This window comes from Heteronotia binoei, chromosome 1 (assembly GCF_032191835.1).
Source record: "Heteronotia binoei isolate CCM8104 ecotype False Entrance Well chromosome 1, APGP_CSIRO_Hbin_v1, whole genome shotgun sequence".
NCBI lineage: Eukaryota > Metazoa > Chordata > Lepidosauria > Squamata > Gekkonidae > Heteronotia > Heteronotia binoei.
This window is the reverse complement of record NC_083223.1, coordinates 247,453,178-247,475,455: the sequence shown is the minus strand read 5'-3', so window position 1 is coordinate 247,475,455 and position 22,278 is coordinate 247,453,178. Positions and strand designations below refer to the sequence as shown.

Here is a 22,278-nt window from a genome sequence, read left to right as displayed (position 1 = left end):
GATCTTTCCACATTACCCTTTCCACAGCAGTAGCAGTTCTTTCTGATCCCATTAAAAGTTTATTCCCACAGATGCAGGACCTGCATAGGCTAGGGAGCTGCAGTGAGAAGGAGAAAGGGACAAATAATTTCCTTCTTCCTCCTTCATCAATGCAGCTATCTGGATGGAAGAGGAAGAAAACGGATTATTCCATCCTCTTCCTCGCCCCTGCAACCCTCCCACCCATGTGGTTATAGTCTAGTGAGTCTCACAACCATTGAATTAAGCTTTCCTAAGGTGAGAAAGGAGTTCTGGGGGGAAAGGGAAACATGGAAAAGACCCACAACCATCAGTGCCTTCTGCTGACAGCCCACCATCACTCCAAATTCAAGGCTACACAAAACTATCGCTAAACTATTTTTGCCTCTCCAGATGGGCAGAACAAGATCTTGCCTCACTCAAATGAATGAGGCACATGTCACACTTTTAAGCTGCCATGGCAACAAACTTTAGGGAAAAAAAGAAATGGTTGTCCCACTAAGCCTGACCACAGACAGACAAGGCCTGTCCTCCAATTCCTGGCACAATCCAGATTCATCCCTCCAAGACAATGACAGGAAGCTCAGAAAACCCCTTTGCAGTACTGCCTCTCTTAGGGAAGAGAGCCAGTGGTCCAAGTCAGCCACTGGACAAACTGGAGCAAAGCAAGCAATGAAACTCCCTGCCAACCCCGGAGACCCCCCCCTCCCACTGCTGGTGCTGCCCCATGCAAGGAAGTTTGGTACCTTGGTGCCATGGTAGAAGTCATCCACGCAAGTAGCATTCATGAAGGTCTGGTGGAAGTGGGTACTGGTGTCAATGCCACCTGGGATCACCAGTTTCCCAGTGGCGTCGATGACCTTGGCTCCACCAGGAATCATGAGCTCACGGCCCACCTGCTGAATGATGCCGTTCTCGATGTAGACGTCAGCCTCCAGGGTGCAGTCATCGTTGACTACCTTCCCCCCCTTGATGAGGATCCGCATCGTAGCAGCATTGGCCAGCATGGCTCTGGAAGTGGAGAAGGTAGGCCACATGTCAGAGGAAGCCTTGCAAAACAAGCCTCATGCCTTTCTGAGCTACAGCTCCACACCTGTAGACTAAACTAGACCACGCCCAGTTTCCCAGGTTCATGAGAGCCAATCAACAGGGATGGGGAACATTGTTCTGAGAACTACATTTCTCTCACACATTGGTTTGCAGGTTCCATTCAATGACTACCAAGTTTCCTGAAATTTTGAAGCTACCTGGCTTCAAAAAAGCAACACCAACAACAATAACTCAAGATGTACCATAAATGTATTAAACAAAGAAGGAGGAGGAGGAAGAAGGTTTCATTTTAAACCTTACCCTTCACTACCCAAAGGAGTAGCTTACAATCACCTTCCTTTCCTTTCCCCACATCAGACACCCTGTGAGGTAAGTGGGGCTGAGAGTTCTGAGAGAACTGTGACTGACCCAAGGTCACCCAACTGGCTTCATGTGTTGGAGTGGGGAATCAAACCTGGTTCTCCCAGATTAGAGTCCGACACTCTTAACCACTACACCAAACTGATTCTCAGTGACTTCCTAGGCATAAGGAACTCCAAAGAATATTTCCACTAATACAGCTTCATTAATCTGAATTTAAGAACCAAACTAAGTAAGCTTGTAGGAGATCATACTGGAGATCATACAACCTCTTAGTTTCCCAGACTCAGAACAGGAATTTCTTCCTCCAGTTACCAAACAAATCCACACTAGTAACGTCACATGCCTATCACACCAAATCCATCCACTTCCTCCATACCTGTGCCAAACACCTAGGGAAAAGGTGTTTCCATGAATACCTGTGCCAAACATCTAAGAAGAAGGTGGACTGGGCAGGACCTCTGCTTGACATCAAGGTTGTGTCACTCTTGGACATCTTTCTGAACCAAACACGTCTTACCCCTGGCTTGTAAAAACACTGCAGATGTGACTCTAGACAGAAGTCGGAAATGAAAGCAGTCTAATTTGGCTTTTGGTACAAAATAACACAGAGAGACAGAGGACATTTTGATGCCATTCCTTCCAGACTGCTAGATCTGGAATTCAATACCAAAGCCTGCTAGCAGAACTACTCATGGAGGAAAAAAACGAACAGCCTGCTTAAACAAGCAAGATCCAATCTTTCTGCAGAAAAGTCTGACAAAGATATGAAACTGCTGTACAGAGTCAGACCACCAAGTCTACTCACAATTGGCAGTAGCTCTCCAAAGACAGAGGCCTTCCCTAGCACTGCAACCCATGAATCTACAATTGGAGATACAAAATATTGAACCTAAGAGCACATATTGAACGAAAGCACATGCACCAACCCCTGAGGCAGAGCCCCTTCCCAGGTCCTCAGACCACACATCCAAGGAGCACACTGTTTTGATCTTATAGAAACACCCAACAATTTAGATCCATTGTTCAAGTCCTGCTCTCTTGCCTCGCCTGAAGGTGTGAGGGAGACAGTAACCAAGGACAGAATTTTCCAGTAGTTGCACCTCAACTCTGTTTTATATCTTTTATACACAGGTTTTGTTTTTGTTTTTTAAATTTGATTATCTAATTGATTTTATTTTATCATGCTTCATTTTGTAAACAGCCTTTGGAGAGATAGCATATTAATTTAGGGGTGACAGGTCTGGGTTGGAAAATACCTGGAGACTTCAGGGGAAATGGCAGGTTTTGGAGAGGGGAGGGGCTTCAGCATGATACAGTGCCCTAGAGTCCATCCTCCAAAGCAGCCATTTTATCCAGAGGAGCTGATCTCTGCCAGCTGGAAATCAGTTGTAAAAGTGGGAGATCTCCAGGCCCCACCTGGAGGCTGGCAATCCTACATGCAGGTAATGAGGGAAGAGAAAGACAGAGGCCCATATAAACCATAGGAAGTCCTACTTTTTGAATTGTTACCCATATGCTTCTGATCTCTCCTCCATAGTCAGGAAGGCTCAGAGCTTGCTTTGTTAGCAGGTCCAGATTAACAATTAGGCCAAGCAGGCACTGGCCTATGGGCCCCCGTGCTTTTATGGGCCCCGGGCCAGTTCCCCCTCTGTTTCCCCCCTGCCAGCAGCCCTCCCAGCCTGCACATGCAGCCAGCAATTAAGTGCTCTTTGCCTAACTTGCTTGGTGCAGCTGCTGCTGGTGTCATCGCCAAGTTTGCCCCTCTCTGCCTCTTCCCCGCAACTTTGTTAAAGGGGCTTTTAAGAAGGTGCCTGCAGCGGGGGCTATGGGCGGTGGGGCAGGTGCTCTGCCTCTGAGATAATTTGCGAGGGCCCCCCTGAGATTTTGACTGCCTAGGAGCCTCCACAGGGTTTAATCCAGCAGAGAGAGCTTCCAGATGCAAAGAGCATCAGCAAAGGCACTGACACCCTGGCAAAAGGAAAATATAACTAGCAGCTCTCAAGAACTTGATGTAGTGCCACCACAGATGCTCAGCTTAGCAATTCAAAATGTATTTGTTTATAAAGCTATCTGTTGGCCACAAGTCCTTCAGAGAGATTTATAATACAGTTCTTTACAGAAGCACACAACACAGATACAATCCAGTACTTAAACAGCAGACTCATCTTGTAGGAAACAGAGTGAAATGAACGGGTGATGGCACACATTGCTACCCATGGCCCGTCTCAGTCTATTGTCGTTTTTAGGCATGGAGAAGAAATTCCTCTGTGTGGGAAACACTAATGAAAAGCTCCATTTCTACAGGCAGGAGCAGAATCACCTGTTCCCACCATGCCTCCATATAATCATACTGGAAGGTGGCCTCGTTTGGGGAGGGGATCAGTAGCATATAAGCCACCTTATAACAACCTGTGCTGTTGTTCAACCAAAAAGAGTTTATTCTTCCAACTAACCATACAAGGCAGACTGGAAGAGAGTCCATTTCATACAAAAGTATCTGGAGCTGATAAACCGTGATGTAATCAATCACTTTGGCCAGAAAGGGCCAACTGGACTAGGAGTCTGCAATTACTCATACACGTTGATCCAGTGAAGAGTATTTTCTCACTGACGGTCTTTACGATTGTTTCTATTAAACTGTTCAAAACCAAAAATATATTAATTTAGCATTTCTCAGCCATGAAAAAAGCCTGTGTATAAGGAAAGGGCAAACAGCCTTCGCACTACACTAAATAATGCATTTTACATCCAGATTTTTGCTATTCTTACACAGTAAAAATCCAGATATAAAATGCATTACTTAGTGTAGTATGAATGCACCATTCGTCCAAGTCTTCTGATGTCAGCAGGAATTCTTGCCCTTTAGTGCTAGATAAAAGGCAACCCTGGCTTCTTCTGTCAAAACTTCATTCACTGCAGTATCCGAATTGCAAGCAATTTTATTGGTGCGCACTCAACAAAACGGTCAGGGAGCTTTTGAAGATTTGACAACAAGATGAGGACCAGATGAAGAAGTCCTCTTCCGCTATGGGAAGCACCACTGAATGAGATGTGCCAATGGAACCAAGATAAGCTTTCCACCATCTGCCACTACAGAATGGGCCTTCTATACTATTTGCTCAAAATCATTGAATCTTCCTCCACTTACACTCAAGCGCAGCATCACTTATTGCCCACCATTCCTTAGTATACCAGGAAGCAGCTTGGAGTCTAGTTAGCACATGCAGGCACATGAAAGCCACCGCTTGAATGATTGCCCTGTGCACTGTTCCCACAGCAGTTTCAGCAGAGCAGCTGATACCCTACCTTATGATGTGCAAACCATTCAGAGCCATAACAATGTAGAGACACTCCACTTTCAACCTTCAGAGAGCTAGTAAGCAAGAAGTGAACAGGTAATGAGAAAGGAGTCACTGTAGGCTTCTCCCACCTATCCCACCTTGTTCCAGCAAGCTCAAGGCAGATCACATGGTTTTTTCTTCCCCACTTTATTTCATTTTCATTTCATTTTATTCGATTTATATCCCGCCCTCCCCACTGAGGCTGCTCAGGGCGGCTCACAACATAAAATTCTAACAATAAGATTAATGAATATTAAAATACATTAAATAGTTTACAGCAGTTAAAACAAGAAAACAATCTATATATAAATCATATAAATCATAAATAAACTATCAATCTGCTATCCTACAACCTTCTTTTGGGTTTTTTCAGGTACCGGTCAGTTATATGCCAACCGGAAGAGGACTGTCTTACAGGCCCTGCGGAACTGCCCAAGGTCCTCACAACCAGTGTTCCCTCCAAGCTGAGTTAGTGTGAGCTAGCTCACAGCTTTTTAGCATCTGGCTCACACATTTTTGTCTTAGCTCAGGAAAAATGGTCCAAGAGGAAATTTATGTATGCTGTAGCTCACAATTTAATCAGTAGCTCACAAAGAATTTTTGCTCATAAGACTCCATAGTTTAGAGGCAGTATTGCTCATAACCCTGAGAGATGGATTAGGTTGAGTGAGTGGCCCTAGGTCACCCAGCAAGGTCTATGGCAGAGCGGGAATTCAAACCTCCCAAATCCTACTCCAGCACTAACTACTACAACACACTGGCTTTTTTCTCCTACCCTTCCTCTAAAAAGCACAGGGTACATGGTCCCTTCCCCAGCAACAGCCCTGTGAAGTACATTAGACTGCAAGAATGATGGGCCCAAGACTACCAGAACGGGGATTCGAACTCAGGTTTCCCCCACTAATTTGTCAGCATGCTAACCCTTGCATTAGACAAGACAAAATTCTCTTCCTTTTCTGCCTATGAAGTCTGCCCCAGAAAACTTACCCTTGGGGGCAGTTTTAGGGCACCTGGCTAGTCCCCCATTGCTGCCTGCCCACAACCCCTTCCAAATGGCATCCTTGGAATGAGAGCAAAGAGACCACTGTGACTACCATTATTATTTGCATCCATAGCCTTCCAACTGTCCGCAGTGAGGTTGTATGCTGAAGTGGAAATTTAAATTAAACAGTGCAGCCTTAAATGGCCCTGTTGACCTGCGAGCATCATTCAGTTCAGTCCTCCAAAGAGTCTAGGCATCCAGAAAAATTCTCAAGTCTGGATTTTCCCAACCCCTTGGAGGAGTTTCTCTCTCGCTTCTCCTCCCGTATGCTGCTCCAACTAGTTATTTTAGGAATTATCCACCAAGACGTCCAGTACCTATTACACACTTGAGAAACTACATGCAACTTGTCCTGTATGTGATCAACACATGAGGCAGCCCCCTTTCTGAGTCTAAGTCTTTCCTAGAAACAAAGCTGAACCTATATTGCCATGCCCAGAAATGTGTTCAGTTTTCATGCTGAACTCCTCAATTTTCCACAACCACTTTTGAAGCTTTATGTTTGAATTATTCATGGTCTGCAGCTGCTGCAAAGATGCACCCATAAATATAGTCTAAGCCAGTCCAGTGTGCAGACAACTGCCAAATACACCTTTTGCACTGTAGACAGGTTTCTTTCCTAAGGAATGACTTTCCTGTTTAGACTCACTATGGCTGAAACCAGACCGGCAGTTTAAGCTGGCACTCGGGTGGATTTAAAAAGTGTGTCCAAACACGCACACCTGCCTGCTGTCTCATTCTCACCCTGTCCATAGGTGTCCCAGTCACACCTCAAAAAGTCTATGTGAACAGGGTGAGGGAGGGAGTGGGCTGGCAGGCAGGTGTGCGCGTTTGGACATGCTTTTTTGATCCGCTTGCGTCCCGTCCCTGTGCTGGCTTAAACTGCCAGTCTGGGTTCAGTCTATAGGATGTTTGGTTACTTCCCACTCTCGCATAAAGGACAGCCCCAGTGCCTTAGTCTGAGGTGTCTACTGCAACACTTTTCAAGGTCAAGAGCTTTAAGGACAGACAGGAAAATTACAGCTCTCTTTAACTGTCTGAAAGAAGCCTGAGATGAGGGAGTCCACGCTACTTTGTCTGACAGGTATTTCTTGGTGAGCAAGGAAAGAGGGTCAGCAATCAAACTAAAGCTAGAAATCTTCTGTAATAGCCCTGACTTGCCTCCTGATCTTTGGGGGTTCCCAATTCTGGATTGCCTCCACTTTTTCCCACATCAGTGTGATGGTTCCCAGTACTTGCTCTGTGCCCCAAATAAACCACCTCTAGCATCCCAAGCTGATATTTAATGGTGAAACTTTCCTTCTGGATGGTGCAAATCCCTCACTAAATACTCAGTGTGAATCCAAGCCTTGATAAAGATTGCATCATCAATATACATAAGCCACAGTGAATTCTGGCATGCCAGTCAACAAGTTATTCACCAGCTTCTGAAAAGATACAGGAGAGTTCTGGAGGCCAAAAGATAGCACCATGAATTCATATAGACCATCCGAAGTAATGAAAGCAGGTTTAGCTTCCAGTTACATTTCCATTTGCCAAAACACCAGATCCACAGTGGTTATCACCCTAGCAGATTCAGACATGTCGAACAATGCATATTCTATGCCTAAAAGGATAAATTTGGTTTCATGACATTGTGGCACTTCCTGTACTTCACACCCTGAACCATCTGGCTTGGCTACTAGAACTAACTGAACCATCTGGCCCCTACAATAACAGGAGCCACCCATGGCCCAGGGAGGGTTGGATCACCCTTGACTCTGGCATCATACGACTGCCAACACGTTACCATTCACTTTGTTAAGGGAGTTCACCTGATAGGTCTGCTCCTCTCACAGAATTAGTTGTGAGGATAAACAAGAATGGTAAAGTATTTTGTACTCAGCCCCAGAAATCATTAATAATACATATACAAGCTTACATGATTCAATGACTTTCAAAGTGATTCCCTAGAGACGGAAGATGGGGGGGTTACATCCTCTGAGCAACCATGCTTTGATTACAAAAATAAAGCCAGACAAAACACATGCACACCCCCTTTCTTGGGACCTAACCTAAAAGACGCCATTTGATCCAGCCAGATCACACTTTTGAAAGACTGAAAATAACGTGCATTATTTTGTGTTTTTAATTTCCAGGACCTAGATGACAACTGCTCCTCAGCTAGTTTACTGCTAAACAGGAAAACCCACTCCACACCTTTAGTTATCAAGTCTCTTACAACCCTGTATAGAGACCCCCACGGAAGCCATCTTGTCAGCTCCCCTCTACACCTTGAGTCCCTGATCCTGAGTTGCCTATAGTAGCTCCCAACATCCTACTTGCCACATGTTTTTTTTGCGCATACGGGAATATTTTCTCTTCCCCTTCCATATTGACAAACATTCTCCTCTCCTCTTGGCAGCTGGAGGAAAGAGAGACACAGAGAAGAACCCCAGACAGAGAACTAACAGGTTCTCAATTCCATTTTGCAATCCTGGCATCCAATTGCCTGTGAGCTGCACCCCGCAGATGCAAAGGCAATGAATTCAATCCTCCATTCAACGTCAGAAGCTCCCATTTGCTGTGAAATCCACACAGTAAATGGCAGGCCCGACAGCTGCCAGCTTGGAGGCTCCCAAACAACCTACACCCATCAGCTCCTATTGTGTGTGGAGGCAGGGATCTAAGGAGCTGAGAGGCCCCAAAAGCAGGAAAGGTTCCCGGGAGGGGAAGCAAAGACATATTCCCACAAGCTGGAACCAGACTAGCCCAGGAGAACAGGGGGAGAAACCTTCCTCGTTCTAGGGGGGAAACCCTCTAAACCAATTTACACTGTGTACAGACAATAAGGATCCTGATTGCAATAAACGAAGGGATGGGGGAAGCAAAAAAGATGACAAAGCAGGCCTGGAAAGATGAAAGAGACCAGCAACTGCTTATTCTTCAGAACCAGGCACACATATGAAAAGGGAGGAATTGCTAGGAAAGCAGGCTTTGCCTGAAGCACAGTCAACGGGCAAGCAGAGCTCCCACTACACGTGCCTACACGTGAGGCATGGAATGAACATGTGATTTAAGCCCTACATCCAGGGACTAGTTCCCAGTTACATTAATAACATGTTGACTCTTTATTACAAAAAGATGTACCTATGTACATGAAGGATACATGCATGTTCATTGCAGCATTTGAACAGGGCTATGGAGTGGGGCTGTTGGTCTATCACCTCTCCAAGATCTCTAGTAGTGGCCTTTCACATCACCTAATCCATTAACTAAAGATGCCGCGAACTGAATTTGGGACCTTCTGCATGTGAAGCAGGTGTTCAGTTTGGTGAAGTGGTTAGGAGCATGGGCTTTAATCTGGGAGAACCAGGTTTGATTTCCCACCTTTCCACATGCAGCTGCTGGGTGACTCTGGGTCAGCCCCATCTATCTCACATGGGGAGAAGAAGAAGAGAATAAGATTGGATTTATACCCCACCCTTTGCTATCCAAAGGAGTCTCAGAGTGGCTTACAAATCTCCTTTCCCTTCCCTCCACACAACAGAGGTAAGTGGGGCTTAGAGAGCTCTCCCAGAACTGCTCTTCAGCAGAACAGCCTCGAAAGAACTTGTGGCTGACCCTAGGTCACATCAGCAGGTGTATGTGGAGGAGTGGAGATTCAAACCTGGTTCTCCCAGATAAGAATCCACACACTTAACCACTGCACCAAACTGACTGAGATGAATTGAAAGGAAATTGTAAACTGCTCTGAGACTGAGTGAAGTGGGAGGTATAAACCCAATCTCTTCTCTTCTGCTCTACCACTAAGTCCCTCCCCACTCTCCAATTAAGTAACAAGGCCTCTTCTCTAAGTGGCTGGATGATGCTTACAGGACAGGAAAATGACTGCAAATACCCACAACATTTGCCCTGAAGGAATCCCCACCTCAGTCTGCACAAACCCCAGACCCATGTCTCCTGGACCATGGATGGTAAGCAGGACCAAGTAGAACCCTGTGAGACATGAGAAAGCGGATACAAATCTGGAACATTCAAGTACGGACACAAAGGGGCAAGGACTATACCAGAACAACAGCACTGCCTCCCACTGTCAATTCCAGAGCACATCTGCAAAGCAGCTGCCATTCCAAGTGGAATGGAGAACAGTAGTAAAAAGCTGTCCAGCTACCACCTTTTGGCCTCCTATAATCCAAATCTCATAAGTTCCAGAATCACCTGACTGCACTGGGGCAAGGCCACACCAACAAAGTCATCCAGTTTTAAAAGCACAAGTAGGCACAGCTAGAAGGCCACCTAATCACACCTCTTCCCTGGACCAAAAGGGTGGTAGAATCCACCCACCTGAACATCCTAGAAGAACAATCTACACAGTCTAGACCAGAGCTGATCACTGACAAATCAAAGGCACTTCGCAGAGTCAAGTTGATTCAAGTCGGTGAGTCCAGCCACACACTGCTAGGCAAGCTGTGCCTGCTAGAGGACTGCACAAGGAGTTCCACAGATGAGTGAATCATCCACACAACTGTTCTCTGCACCATTCACAAACACAGGGGCCCTGGAGTTTGCTAAAAGGAGAAAAGTACTCAAGTCACCCCTTTCTCAGCTCACACATTCCAGCAATTTCAACAAGGTAGGGTGATTTGATGCTCATTTTCTGCATGGGGTGGGAGAAGATCACAGAGGAAGCAAACCCACCCTGCACAGCAACTGCAACCAACAGCTGTGGGTTCAACCCTCTTACCGACCCCTCAAAATCAGAACTGGAAGCTGAAGCCTTGAGGCACTAATCCTGCAGCAGCTGAGCATCCGGCAGAGTAGCAGCTGGATGGAAAAACATATAGGGCACAGAACAAGAGAATTCTAAGCTTAACATTAGCTGTCCTGAGGAACCGACATTCTGACATCACTCTCACCTCAAGGAAATGTCCTCTCACATTTTCACAGAACAAAGCTGTTCTCATGAGCCATTCTGCCCTTCCGTTGAAGACCTTGGAACTTCTCCTTTAAAAATGCTGGCATGAAAGCGTGCCCAGGGCACTGGGACGGACCTCACCTATCGGACCCTGAGAAGGAAGAGTGCACTGGCTACAGGGAAGAATCTGGACCAGGGGTGGCCAAACTGTGACTTGAGAGCCACATGTGGTTCTTTCACATGTTGTGTGGCTTTCAAAGCCCCCACCACCCCATCGACCAGCTTGGAGAAGGCATTTGTTTCTTTAAATCACTTTTCCAAGCCAAGCCAGCCAGCGGCTTGGAGAATCTATTTTAAGCTAAAGTTGCTTTCTTTCCCCCTCTCCCTCCCCCCCATCTATTTGCCTGCCAGCCTGTCTTCTGGCTCTCAAACATCTGAAGTTTGTGTCTTCTGGCTCTCAAACATCTGATGTTTGTGTCTTCTGGCTCTCAAACATCTGATGTTTGTGTCTTCTGGCTCTCAAACATCTGAAGTTTGTGTCTTCTGGCTCTCAAACATCTGATGGCTACTCTGTGTAGCTCTTATGTTAAGCAAGTTTGGCCAGCCCTGATTTGAACTGTCTTCTGCTTTGCATAGGCCATGGAAGCCTGGCAGTTCTTATGTTTTCTGGAGACTCAGCCTCTGAAGGCCTGAACAGAACTTTGGCTGCTACCATTCCAGCCTAGTAAGCCTTTTATTACACTCTCTTATTTACTATCTTTCTACCAAGTCAGGACTACAATGGTACACCAGAATGCACTCTCTGCATCTCTGCCCCTCCGCTATGGTGATTCCCTTCCTTTCATATTCCATCTTCCAGAAGCAGTGCAAGGTTTTATTTTAGCTACCTTTTCAGTCATTGGGGAAGGGAGCTGTGTGTATTGAGTTGCAATATTTATGAGGTTTCTACCTACCCCACTTTATACAAAGGCATTTTTGGTGGTGGTGGAAAGTGCTGTCAAAGTCACTGCCAAATTATGGTGACCCCAAGACAAGCACACGTTGCTTGTCATTAGCTGACTCTGTACAGTAACCTTGTTCTTTGTTGGTGGTCGCCTGTCCAAACATTAACTAGGCCCAATCCTGCTTAGCTTCCGAGACCTGGTGATTGAGCTATCCTGGGACAGGTTAACAAGAAAGGAGGTGGGCTGGATTGTCTCTTGCTTCAATAAAACACTAAAACAGACAAATGGGCTCTCCCACTGTAAATCTTTGTATTTACCTTTTCAAATATATGTTCCACTCTTTTCCCCACCTTCACAACCTCATTTGTTATCAAATCCTAGCCAGGGCAGCCATATTTGTTCAATGCAGCCCAAATGAATCCTTACAGCACAGAGGTGGCCAACCCTGCTTAACGTAAGAGGCACATGGGAAAAATGTCACATGTTTGAGAGTCTCAAGACATGAATGTCAGATGTTTGACAGCAGGAGAGATGGAAAGAAAGCAACTTTAACTTTAAATGCATCCTCCAAGCCACCAGCTGACTTGACTTGGAGAAGTGATTTAAATAGACTAAGGCCTTCTCCAAGCTGCCTTCGAGAGCCGCACAACATGAATGAAAAAGCCACATGTGGCTCCTGAGTCACAGTTTGGTCACCCCTTTTATAGCACAAGAGCTCACTGGCACCTTAAAGGCTGACAAAATTTATTCCAAGATAAGCTTTTGGGTGTCACTGCTCCCTGCGTTGGAAATTCTTTAAATGCCACGGGACTCTTATTTCTTGATCCAAGTCTTCTCTTCCCATTTTTATTATTAAGTTTTATTGTTTTAAAATTACAACTGAAACTGTTATTTTAACATGATTGTTAGCCACCCTGAGTCCTCTTGCAGAGTGGGCAGTATATGAATTGAAGGTAAATAAAATAAAATAAATCTCCTTTCCACCATTTGTCCCAGGGCTGTGCCCCACTCTATTGTCTAGCTTTAACCTTAAACCCACCACACAGGGGGTCCCTGAACACACAGGTGGCACTCAGCGCCAGGCTATAAAAATGCAGGTCATTGTCTTCCCCAGGAAAGGGAAACAGCCACAGCCAGAGCAACCACAACACAGAGAAGCCTGTGTGCCTGAGAGGGCAGAACAACTGCTGCCTTTGTCCCAAACTCCATTGTTAAAACTCTCCCCTCCATCACTGCTTGCCTCCTTCTCCTCCTCCCCCACCCAGCATTTGTTTAACTCCTGTGCTGCCAACCTTGCTCAAGCAATGAGCAGTAGGACCGGGGGTTTCCTGAAACAGTGAGTGATAGGACAAAGTAGGAGTCCAGTAGCACCTTTAAGACCAATGAAGTTTTATTCAGAAATTAAGCTTTCATATGCATGCATACTTCTTCAGATGAGGGGATGGGGTTACAGTGAGCTACATAAAGCTGTTGGGCTTTAGAATGCAAAGTGGTACGACGTTATAATTCAATGGCAGAATAGTGAAATGAACAAATTGAGAGAACAGTTACTCTGGATTGCATTTGTGTGGGAAACCAATAAAACAGTAACATGTCAGAATGTGAGAATGTCTGTTAATTACTATATTGCTAGCAAGTCTGGGTCAAAATGAGGACATTTCTTTCTCAGATAGAAGCGTCCCCCAGGACTTCTTTCAAGGTAACAGAGTATCTTGGAGTGCCATCCTCAGATCAGTCACAGGTTAGATCCAGAAGCGGACTCCTCAGACTGCGCGGCTGGCTCAGAGGGGCAGCAACCTTTTGCTCCAATTCTAAGGATGGGAGTGGCAAGGACTGATCCTCACCCCTCAGGGCTACTGCTTGTTTCTGAGCTCAAGTGCCTCAGTTGCTAGAAGATCCCTGCACTTTGCTCAGCTGAGCAACAAGGCAGCATGGTAGAAGGCTTACAAGGGATAGACCACAACAGTCTGGCACCACAGATTTGAGAAGGGAGGGGTAGAGGAGGGGGATGCATTTCTGGCTTTAGAAAAAGACACTAACAGGGTGCTAAGGGAGCATGTAAATTAAAGCATCCCCCCAGTAGGGTTTGGGAGGGAACCCAGACCTTCCCCCTCCCCCAAAGAATGATTTTCAACAACCTGGTGCATTGCAGCAGCACTGAGATGAAAGCAGGTTCTCTCTCTCTCTCTCTCTCTCTCTCTCTCTTCTAACGACGGAAGCGGCTGGTGAAAGCTTAATGAGCAAAAAGAAGGTTTTGTGCAGGTTCCAAGCAATGACACATTGGTGGAGCGTTTGGTTTACATGCAGCTCTTTGTTTTGAAGTCCTTGTCGGGAGCGCTGACAGCCCCAGTGGAGATGAGAGTCATTAGAAACATCTGAGGAACAGAGTTGAGAAGAAGCTTTGGCACAGGCAGGTCCCCACCCATGACCTCATTTCAAGCTTTTCATTTTTGCAATAAGAAAACTACAGCACATGTTAGGATCATTCCCCCCTCCCCGTTGCTGTAATAAAAAAGGGGAGTCTCATTTGGAGCGGAATGGCAGCCAGGCCACGCATCCCATTCTTGGGTAGGAATGGCCTCTGATAGCCACAGCCTTTGGGACAGTCTTATTATCACACCTCCAAAAATGCCATTAAACCCTTTAAATGAGCAACAGTCATGGATGTCAAGTGTTACCCCTTGCAAAGGGCCCAGCATCAGGTGGCAAGAGTCATTTATAAAAGCAGTATCCAGGTCAAGTCATCTCTGGTCTAGAGAAGGAAACCTCTACACATGAAAGCAGGGATCTGTCAGTTCTATCACTGAGCCACAGGCCAAGGAATAAAAGAAAGAGCTTCTAAAAGGAAAGAGGACAGACAAGAGAGCTGCTGCATACCTTGCCTGGGAGAAGAAGGAAGAAAGCCAGGATGGACCAGGTTGCTTTGACAATGTGACTAACTTTTTATTAAGGGAAGGAGTGCATTAAATACAAATATCACACCATCCTAGACTTGCCTCCTGTATGGCAAGGGGTTATAAACAATCACATGCACTGAACACCTCTACCACTAGATGATCACTAACTCATCATCTGTTCTGACTGCACTCAAGTTACTATTTTCACTGCACCCATAAGCAACTCTTTTCCTATAGTCAACAGTTTGGGCCACAAGAATGGTCAATCAAACCAAACACAAAAATTACAATCAAACACAGAAATGCCCTCTTGCAGCATCTCTCTTTCTCTTTTAAAGCCATTTCAATTCACACAGGCTTCTGAACACTGTGCTCCACTTTCCCCTACTGGCACAGTCCAGGGTGCCCAGAACCCGTGGCTCTCTGACATGTCAGTTCACCTCATCAGAGACTGGCTCATTTACCATACCAGCCAAGGGGGAGGTTCTGCTTCTGGGAAGATGAACCAGACTTTATCTCACTGGGGCCAAAGCAAAATATGCCAAAGCAAAGACTACATTCTCGAGGAAGCCGCAACTGCTTATCTTGCAAGCAGTCTTCAGTATGGACGGATCCCCTCCCATATTCCACACAGCAGCTGCCAACTTTGCCCAGCACCGTGCAAACAACAGAGGAGGTAGGCATCCTTCCTTCTCCCTCTGGATCTCTCCCACCTTTGGTATTCTTCTGAACCCCAGGACGAGCCACCAAGTGACCTGGGTTCTCTGCTGATTAATGCTAAAAAAGCTGGGGATTTCATCCAACAATTTGGAACTGCCCAGGAAATATCACTACCAGGAGAAACAATCCTATCCTGGATTAAAAGATCCCCTATAGCTTGCAACTGGTTTATTTGAATAATCCTGCCCCACCCTTTCAGGATGTTCCCTTGACAATTTCTTGCTACAGAGCGTTCTACCTTGCAGCCACAGCAGCTCCTCTGTCACAGTAAAGCGGCAGAGTTTTGGGTGCCAGGGAGGGGGGCTTCTGCTCCCATTTATAGCTCCTGTGATCTCAGATGGATCAAGGCCAGTCTGCACCACAGCAGGAAAAGCGTGGCGGAGTCTGCCTTGTCTCTGACACAGGGTGGGGGTGGACGGGTGAAGACGGCCTAATTAATTCCATCTTTTGTCACTGAAACTGAGCACTCAGCATTATCATTCTGGCTCCAGATGTGTGACAAGAAATTCAGATAATGCTGCCTGGCTGGCTGAACAAAACCGAGGATACCAGTCACATGCTAGCTTCATTCCCACAACCAAGGTCAGTACTGTCTGCTAAGACTGGAAGCAGCTTTCCAGGTTTCAGGCAGGCTTTTCAGGCAGAAGTCTTTCACACTACCAGCTACCAGATCCTTTTCACTGGAGATGCCAGGGATTGAACTTGGGACTTTCTGCATGCCAAGCAGATCCTCTACCACTGGGCCACAGTCCCCCTCCCTCGATTCCCACTCATCATAAATTGCCCCAGTTCCCTTGTCATTTAGGTTGGCTGTTAGCCCTCTGAGCAGTGTCTGTGCACTACTTTTATTCATCAACATTTTCTGTAAACATTTAGGAGTATGCAGATCATTTGTACTTGGATGTCTGAGTAAGGAATGAACCCAGGACAAACCCTCAAGGACCTTTTCCAGATAATCGGGACCCTCAGAAACTTTGCAATGCAAAAAATAAGAAATAAAATATGTAGGCAGCCACGTTGGCCCCTCGTGGCAAATTTCAAGTTAACTATGCTGGAATTTTAGAAGTTGTTCATTAATCCTTCTGTAAGTAATGACTCTGAAGTAATTCAAGTTATTCAATTTCTTACTAATCTTGTTATTGTTGTTAGCATCTGAACTAGAATCAAAGCAGAGACTTTCTAAAAATACTAATACACCTGATCTGATTCAATTTCTTTTAAAAGGTGGTTTGACTCTCTGGATCCATATTTCCCAGTATGGCCTACCCTGACCAGTACAGGCTTCTCACAGGCAGAGAAAGCTATGTTTGTCTAGGGTTGCTAACCTCCTGGTGGGACCTGGAGATCTCCTGGAATTATATCCTATCTCCAGGCAAAGGTTCTCCTGGAGAAAATGGCTGCTTTGGAGGGCAGAGCCTATGGCATTATATTCAGCAAGGTGCCTTCCCGCCCATAATTCCTCCCTCCCTCCAGGAATTTCCAACCCAGAGTTGGCAACCCTACTGAGCCCTGATATGGACGATCATTTTAAATGGAGACCCTAAGGACTAAACTGAGGAGCTTCCACATACTAAGCAAGTGCTGTGTCCCTTGTTTGGCAAACAGATGCCTGTGACTTTATACTTAACAAATGGGCGGAAGCAGAACTGTACTGTGTGACTCCAGTGGATCACTGCTAATGCATAGATGGCTTCAATAGCGTAGTGGTCTATCCAACCCTAGTACATGCACCGGAACCAGACCCCTGGCCAGCTACAGCTGCAACTCCAGTCTCTGCTGCCTCTAGGCAAGCTCAAGTAAGAGAGAAGGTTCATAGTCAAATATATTCAGGCAATACCAGGAAGGCAGAAGGATGCAGTGGCAGACAGGTGCCTGGGCAGCTTTCAGCTCATTCAAGTCACATTTGAAGAAGAAGATGAAGAAGATATTGGATTTATATCCCGCCCTCCACTCCGAAGAGCCTCAGAGCAGCTCACAAACTCCTTTACCTTCCTCCCCCACAACAGACACCCTGTGAGGTGGGTGGGCTGGAGAGGGCTCTCACAGCAGCTGCCCTTTCAAGGACAACCTCTGCCAGAGCTATGGCTGACCCAAGGCCATGCTAGCAGGTACAAGTGGAGGAGTGGGGAATCAAGCCCGGTTCTCCCAGATAAGAGTCCGCACACTTAACCACTACACCAAACTGGCTTTGAAAAGAGTCTATCAGAGAGTAAACAGGACAGGAGTTCTCTGCTAGTCTCAAACCTCACATCAGTGCAGAGATGGCTAAGGTTACCAACCTGCAAGAGGGGCCTGGAGATCTCTTTGAATTATAATTGATCTCCAGACTGAAGTGAATAGCTGCCCTGGAGAAAATTGCTGCTTTGGAGGATGGACTTTGGGCACGTCCTGGAAGAGCTCAGGCTGACCTCCCCTCCCTCCCTCCAACAACAGGATGCAGTTCCCTAAGGAGAACCACCTTAAACTGAAAACTGTAGCCATTTGAGACTGGAGAATGAGCACAAACTGAGGACAGAATGTGGGTAAGGACACCCCTCTGTCAATAACCGCAAGTGAAGAAGGGTTTCACATATGACATTCCTTAGCACAGCAAAAACACTGACAAGCTTAGTATTTCCCACTGGTGTAGCTACAGTTGCTGAGGAATCTATGGGAAAGAACCAAACCATGTAATGTTTCCAGAGAAATACAGATCTCTGATCTAACCTTGTGAACACATGTAGCTTCTTTATACTGAATCCGGCCACTGCATCTTCTCTAACTGGCAGTAGGTCTGCAGGGTCTCAGGCAGGGAATGGTCTTTCTGATACCTGTTACCTGAAGACCTTTGCCTGGAGATATCAGAGACTGAACCCAAGACCTTTGGCATGCAAAGCCAGTGCTCTGTCACTGAGCCACAGCACCTCCCAGAGATGCTGCCAGAACAGGAAAGCCATTTATCTTACAGTTAACTAGCCAACTTGATGCAAGAAATACAGCATGTCTGAACCCTGCTTCCTGCTCCAGTCATGAAACAGAGAAGAACAGTCACAGAGCTCCGAAGACAAAAAAAAAAAAGACTACCAGAGACCCTCCTTGACCAGAGGCTGCATCTTCCACATTTAATCGAGGCTGCACAACTATAATGCAGAATATGGCTTGTCACAAGCAGGAATGAACATAATGCATCTTTTTAACCAACCAATGTGCAGAAGCCCGGTTCAGCAGGTGCATCAGGCGACACACAAGATCAGGACATCCATATACCAAAAAGCTCACTGGCCAAACCAGCCTGATAAGAAGTTTCTTCCTAATTCCCACTGGCCTGCTCACAAATAAGCCTCCCCTAGAGAAAATGCTACCAAATCACAAACCTCCGGGCACTAGGTACAGGAGCCTTCAAGGCCACAGAAGATAGACAGACAATACATACTTTTAATCCTAAAAACTCACCATTGAGATACCAGAATTTTTTTTTTAAGTAAGTGCTTACAAAGCTGGATTCAGACTTTCCAGGGCAAAAGACAGCCTCTGCTTTGGAACTGAGATGGACCCATGCTGGGTTCTTAAAATATAAAGATGCTTCCAATCACAGAAAAAGCATGGGATATTTGTTTAATGTCACCAACACCCCATGTGGGAAAGAAGAATGACAATTTCTAACCAAACTCAGTTCCTTTCTGTTTCAAATACACATGGACACAGTCTAATTTTGTTCAGAGGACTCATTGATCCTGCCATACACAGTGCAGAGTTCACAAATATCTAGTAGCCTTTGCTTGGTACCACAACTGAACGGACAATTAGTAAGAATCAATGAACACTGATCAAGGTAGATAGCCTGATCCCTAAAAAGCATTTACAGCTTGTGCACACATAAAAGGCATTTCTTGCAAAGGCTCTAGCATTTCCAGTACTAGGACAGACAGCTCCTCAAGGCGTGGAAAAGAATGGAGATTCTGGGCTTTAGGTTAACCAAAAATGCCTACATATTAACTCACAGCACATTTCAAATACTTAGTATCAAGCAGAAGCCTTGAGCCCATTTTCAGGATTGAACAGGATATAAGCCTAATAAAATAAATATTTTTTTCTGAATCACAGGGCCCAGAGGCAAACCCCACCCCCCATCCTGTATTCCTTAATCTTGGCTCACTGCCTCCCAATTCTGCCATATCTGAAGTTTCTCTTTACAACCACACAGTCCCTTCTCAAAAGTATCTTTGTGAAAAGCATCTGACCATGAAGATGCAAAGATCAAACATGGGGTTCTGCAAGCAATTCTGGATCCAACTCAGAAGAGTCAGGGTGGAAACTGCAAGCTCAGTTAAATGGGGAGAGTACCTAAAGAACATGAGAGAAGCCATGTTGGATCAGGCCAGTGGCCCATCCAGTCCAACACTCTGTGTCACACAGTGGCCAAAAAACACAGGTGCCATCAGGAGGTCCAGGACACCAAAAGCCTTCACCCTGTGGCCCCTCCAAATACCAAGAGTACAGAGCATCACTTGCCCCAGACAGAAAGTTCCAACAATACGCTTGCACAAACACAATGAAGGTGACTATCTCAGAAGCAAGGAGGGGGTAAGAATGAGAGTGCACCAGAAAATGAGAGATGGAATCCTCAGGAAGAGGTGCAGAAACAGCCTTGATGGTGAGGTCAAGTCTGACTGCTAAATAACCAGATGGGAGTCTCTGCTTGAAAAATGTGATGCCCCAGGAAGACTTACCATAGACAATTACAGGAGCTCAAGTTACTGCTGGAATGCTCTGATGAATTCAACTCCTGAGCCAAATGAAGGGCTCACTTTAAAACCAGCAAAAGGACTGGCAAGCAGAGGGGAAAACTGTGCTGAATCTCAGAAAGATTTTGAGCTCCACTTTAGAACTCCATCCATTTATCAAATTCTCATTTCTCTGCCAAGCCATTAAGTTTTCGAGCATTTGACTTCTTACACCACAAAGACTTCAAAAATTATCAGAATTTCTCTTCCAAGGGAAATTTAATCCTACCAGGCTGTTCTGAACATAGCTTTATTTAGAGAAGGGAAACTATAGCAAAGTGCCATTCACACTTAATGATCCCCCCCCCCACACACAAAGGATTTACTGATGAGGATGGGAAAGATTGGGAGGTGGGGGAGGGGGAGTGTTTGGAATCCCTCATCTCAATCCCTTTGGTCACAGAGCTGGCTGAAGACATTCCACATCCCTGAACAACCGTAGGGCATAACCTACCCCAGGGATAAGAATGCAACTCTAGGAGTGGCTTGACTTATACCTGGAAGGCACAGAATAAAACACATAATCCTCTTTCAATTCCTGGTTCAAAACTTTTGAAAGCCAAAAAATGGGGCATTGAGAAATCACTCTTCTTTCTGACTCAGCCATGCATGAAGGTGCCTTATACTGAATTGGACCCTTGGTGCACTAAGATCAGTATTCCCTACTCAGACAGAAAGGGAGTTCTCTGAGGTTATAGCTGGAGGTCTTTCACATCACCTACTTTAACTGGAGATGTGGGGGACTGAACCTGGGGCCTTCTGCATGCAAAGCAGAAGCTTTTCTTCTGAGCGACAGCCCTCCCCCTTCCGTACACGGGGAAATCAAAATTGTCCTACCTGATGGAACTGCTGTGAGGAACCAGCCTCAACAATGTCTGTGCACACTCTAAAAACACCAAGTATTGTGACTTTTAAAAAAAAACTCTTCTGTTTCAATTGCTTATGCAGTCAACTCTATCCACCTGGGCAAACAAGGAAAAACATCTCTCACACTGCTTAACCTTTTCCTCAACTGACTGTGAGAGCAATGAGTGGCTGATCATTCAGAAGTGGTGGGGTGGGGGACATTTTGCCTGAGCCCTCTGCACAGAAGGACATTGTGTTTTAATTAAGAGTGTAGAAGCAGCAGCCAAGTAATAGCCATTGTCTGCTGCCTCAGAGTGCTCTGCCCCTCCTTTCCACTCAACCTGACTGCTTGGTTTTGTTTGCTCCCAACAGGCTGTTCCTTGCAGTCCCATCACTGGACAGCACAGAAGGCCCAACTCAGAGCTCATGGCTTAAGTAGGACACAAAACCATCCCTCCAAAATGCTGGGGTGCAATATGCACTTGTTCCCAACAGAACCTGCAATGTGCCAGATGCTGTATGTAACAAGGCATCAGCAAAAAAATACCAGGCACCACAGTATATGTCAAGACAGGGGAATACAAAATGCCCATGGGAGAACATGGAGCTGAATAGGTGGAGTTTGTTGGGCTCTGGGATTCTTGGTCTTAACTTGTACAGTTTGTTGGGCTCTGGAATCCTTGGCTTTAACTTGTCTTACCCTCAAGAAGTCTGATTGGAGTGAACATTTTAATACATGTGGAAACTGTCTTCATACTTGCTATGTGATACACTCCTTGTAAGGACTTTTGTACAACTTAGTTTGGAATGGGCTATATAGTTCTGAATGGACTATGCTTGGATTTCTAATGTGTATGCATTGTAAAAGGATTGTTACTGTATGTTGTAGACTCTGTAGCAGTTATGTTTGCACTGATTATAAGTAAATACACTTTGTAAATACACTTTGTTATATAGATGGGTAACTTTCAAGAGATCTGTATTTCTCCCACAGGCATTTTGTATTCTCTGGTATGTAACAAGGCAACCTGATCTCTGGCCAGGAGAAGCCTAAAGAGCAAGAGCACCCGCCTCCCCCCCTTTTTTTAGGCTCAGAGGACCAACCACTGGTCTATGCAACAAACTCTTTCAGGGCTCAACAGACAAAAGCTCTGCTCTCTCAGACCCTGCTCCACTTCCCTTCAACAACAAAAGATGACAATGCAGAGATTGTAAAGGTGGCTTGAAAATAGATTTGTGCCTTGTCATACGGCAGCGGGTTGACTATAAGGCCTTTTTGTCCCTTCTAGCTCAGTGAATGGGCAGCCCTGTGGCCAAATGCAAAGGGGAGTTAGTAAAAAAAACAGCTATTCAGATGGTAAAAAAAAAAAAAGGTAGTCCCCTGTGCAAACACCAGT

The 22,278-nt window shown here is 45.7% G+C and overlaps 1 protein-coding gene across 2 annotated transcripts in view; it reads right to left on the bottom strand.

Annotated features, from left to right (window-relative positions):
* Positions 1 to 22,278, bottom strand: part of DPYSL5 (dihydropyrimidinase like 5) — a 66,202-nt gene that overhangs the window by 40,172 nt on the left and 3,752 nt on the right. For both annotated transcript variants that reach the window (XM_060250927.1, XM_060250936.1), the window contains exon 2: positions 765 to 1,027. In XM_060250927.1, coding sequence (XP_060106910.1) covers positions 765 to 1,025 — 261 coding nt within the window. In that variant the 5' untranslated portion in view covers positions 1,026 to 1,027. The remainder of the gene's footprint in view (positions 1 to 764; positions 1,028 to 22,278) is intronic.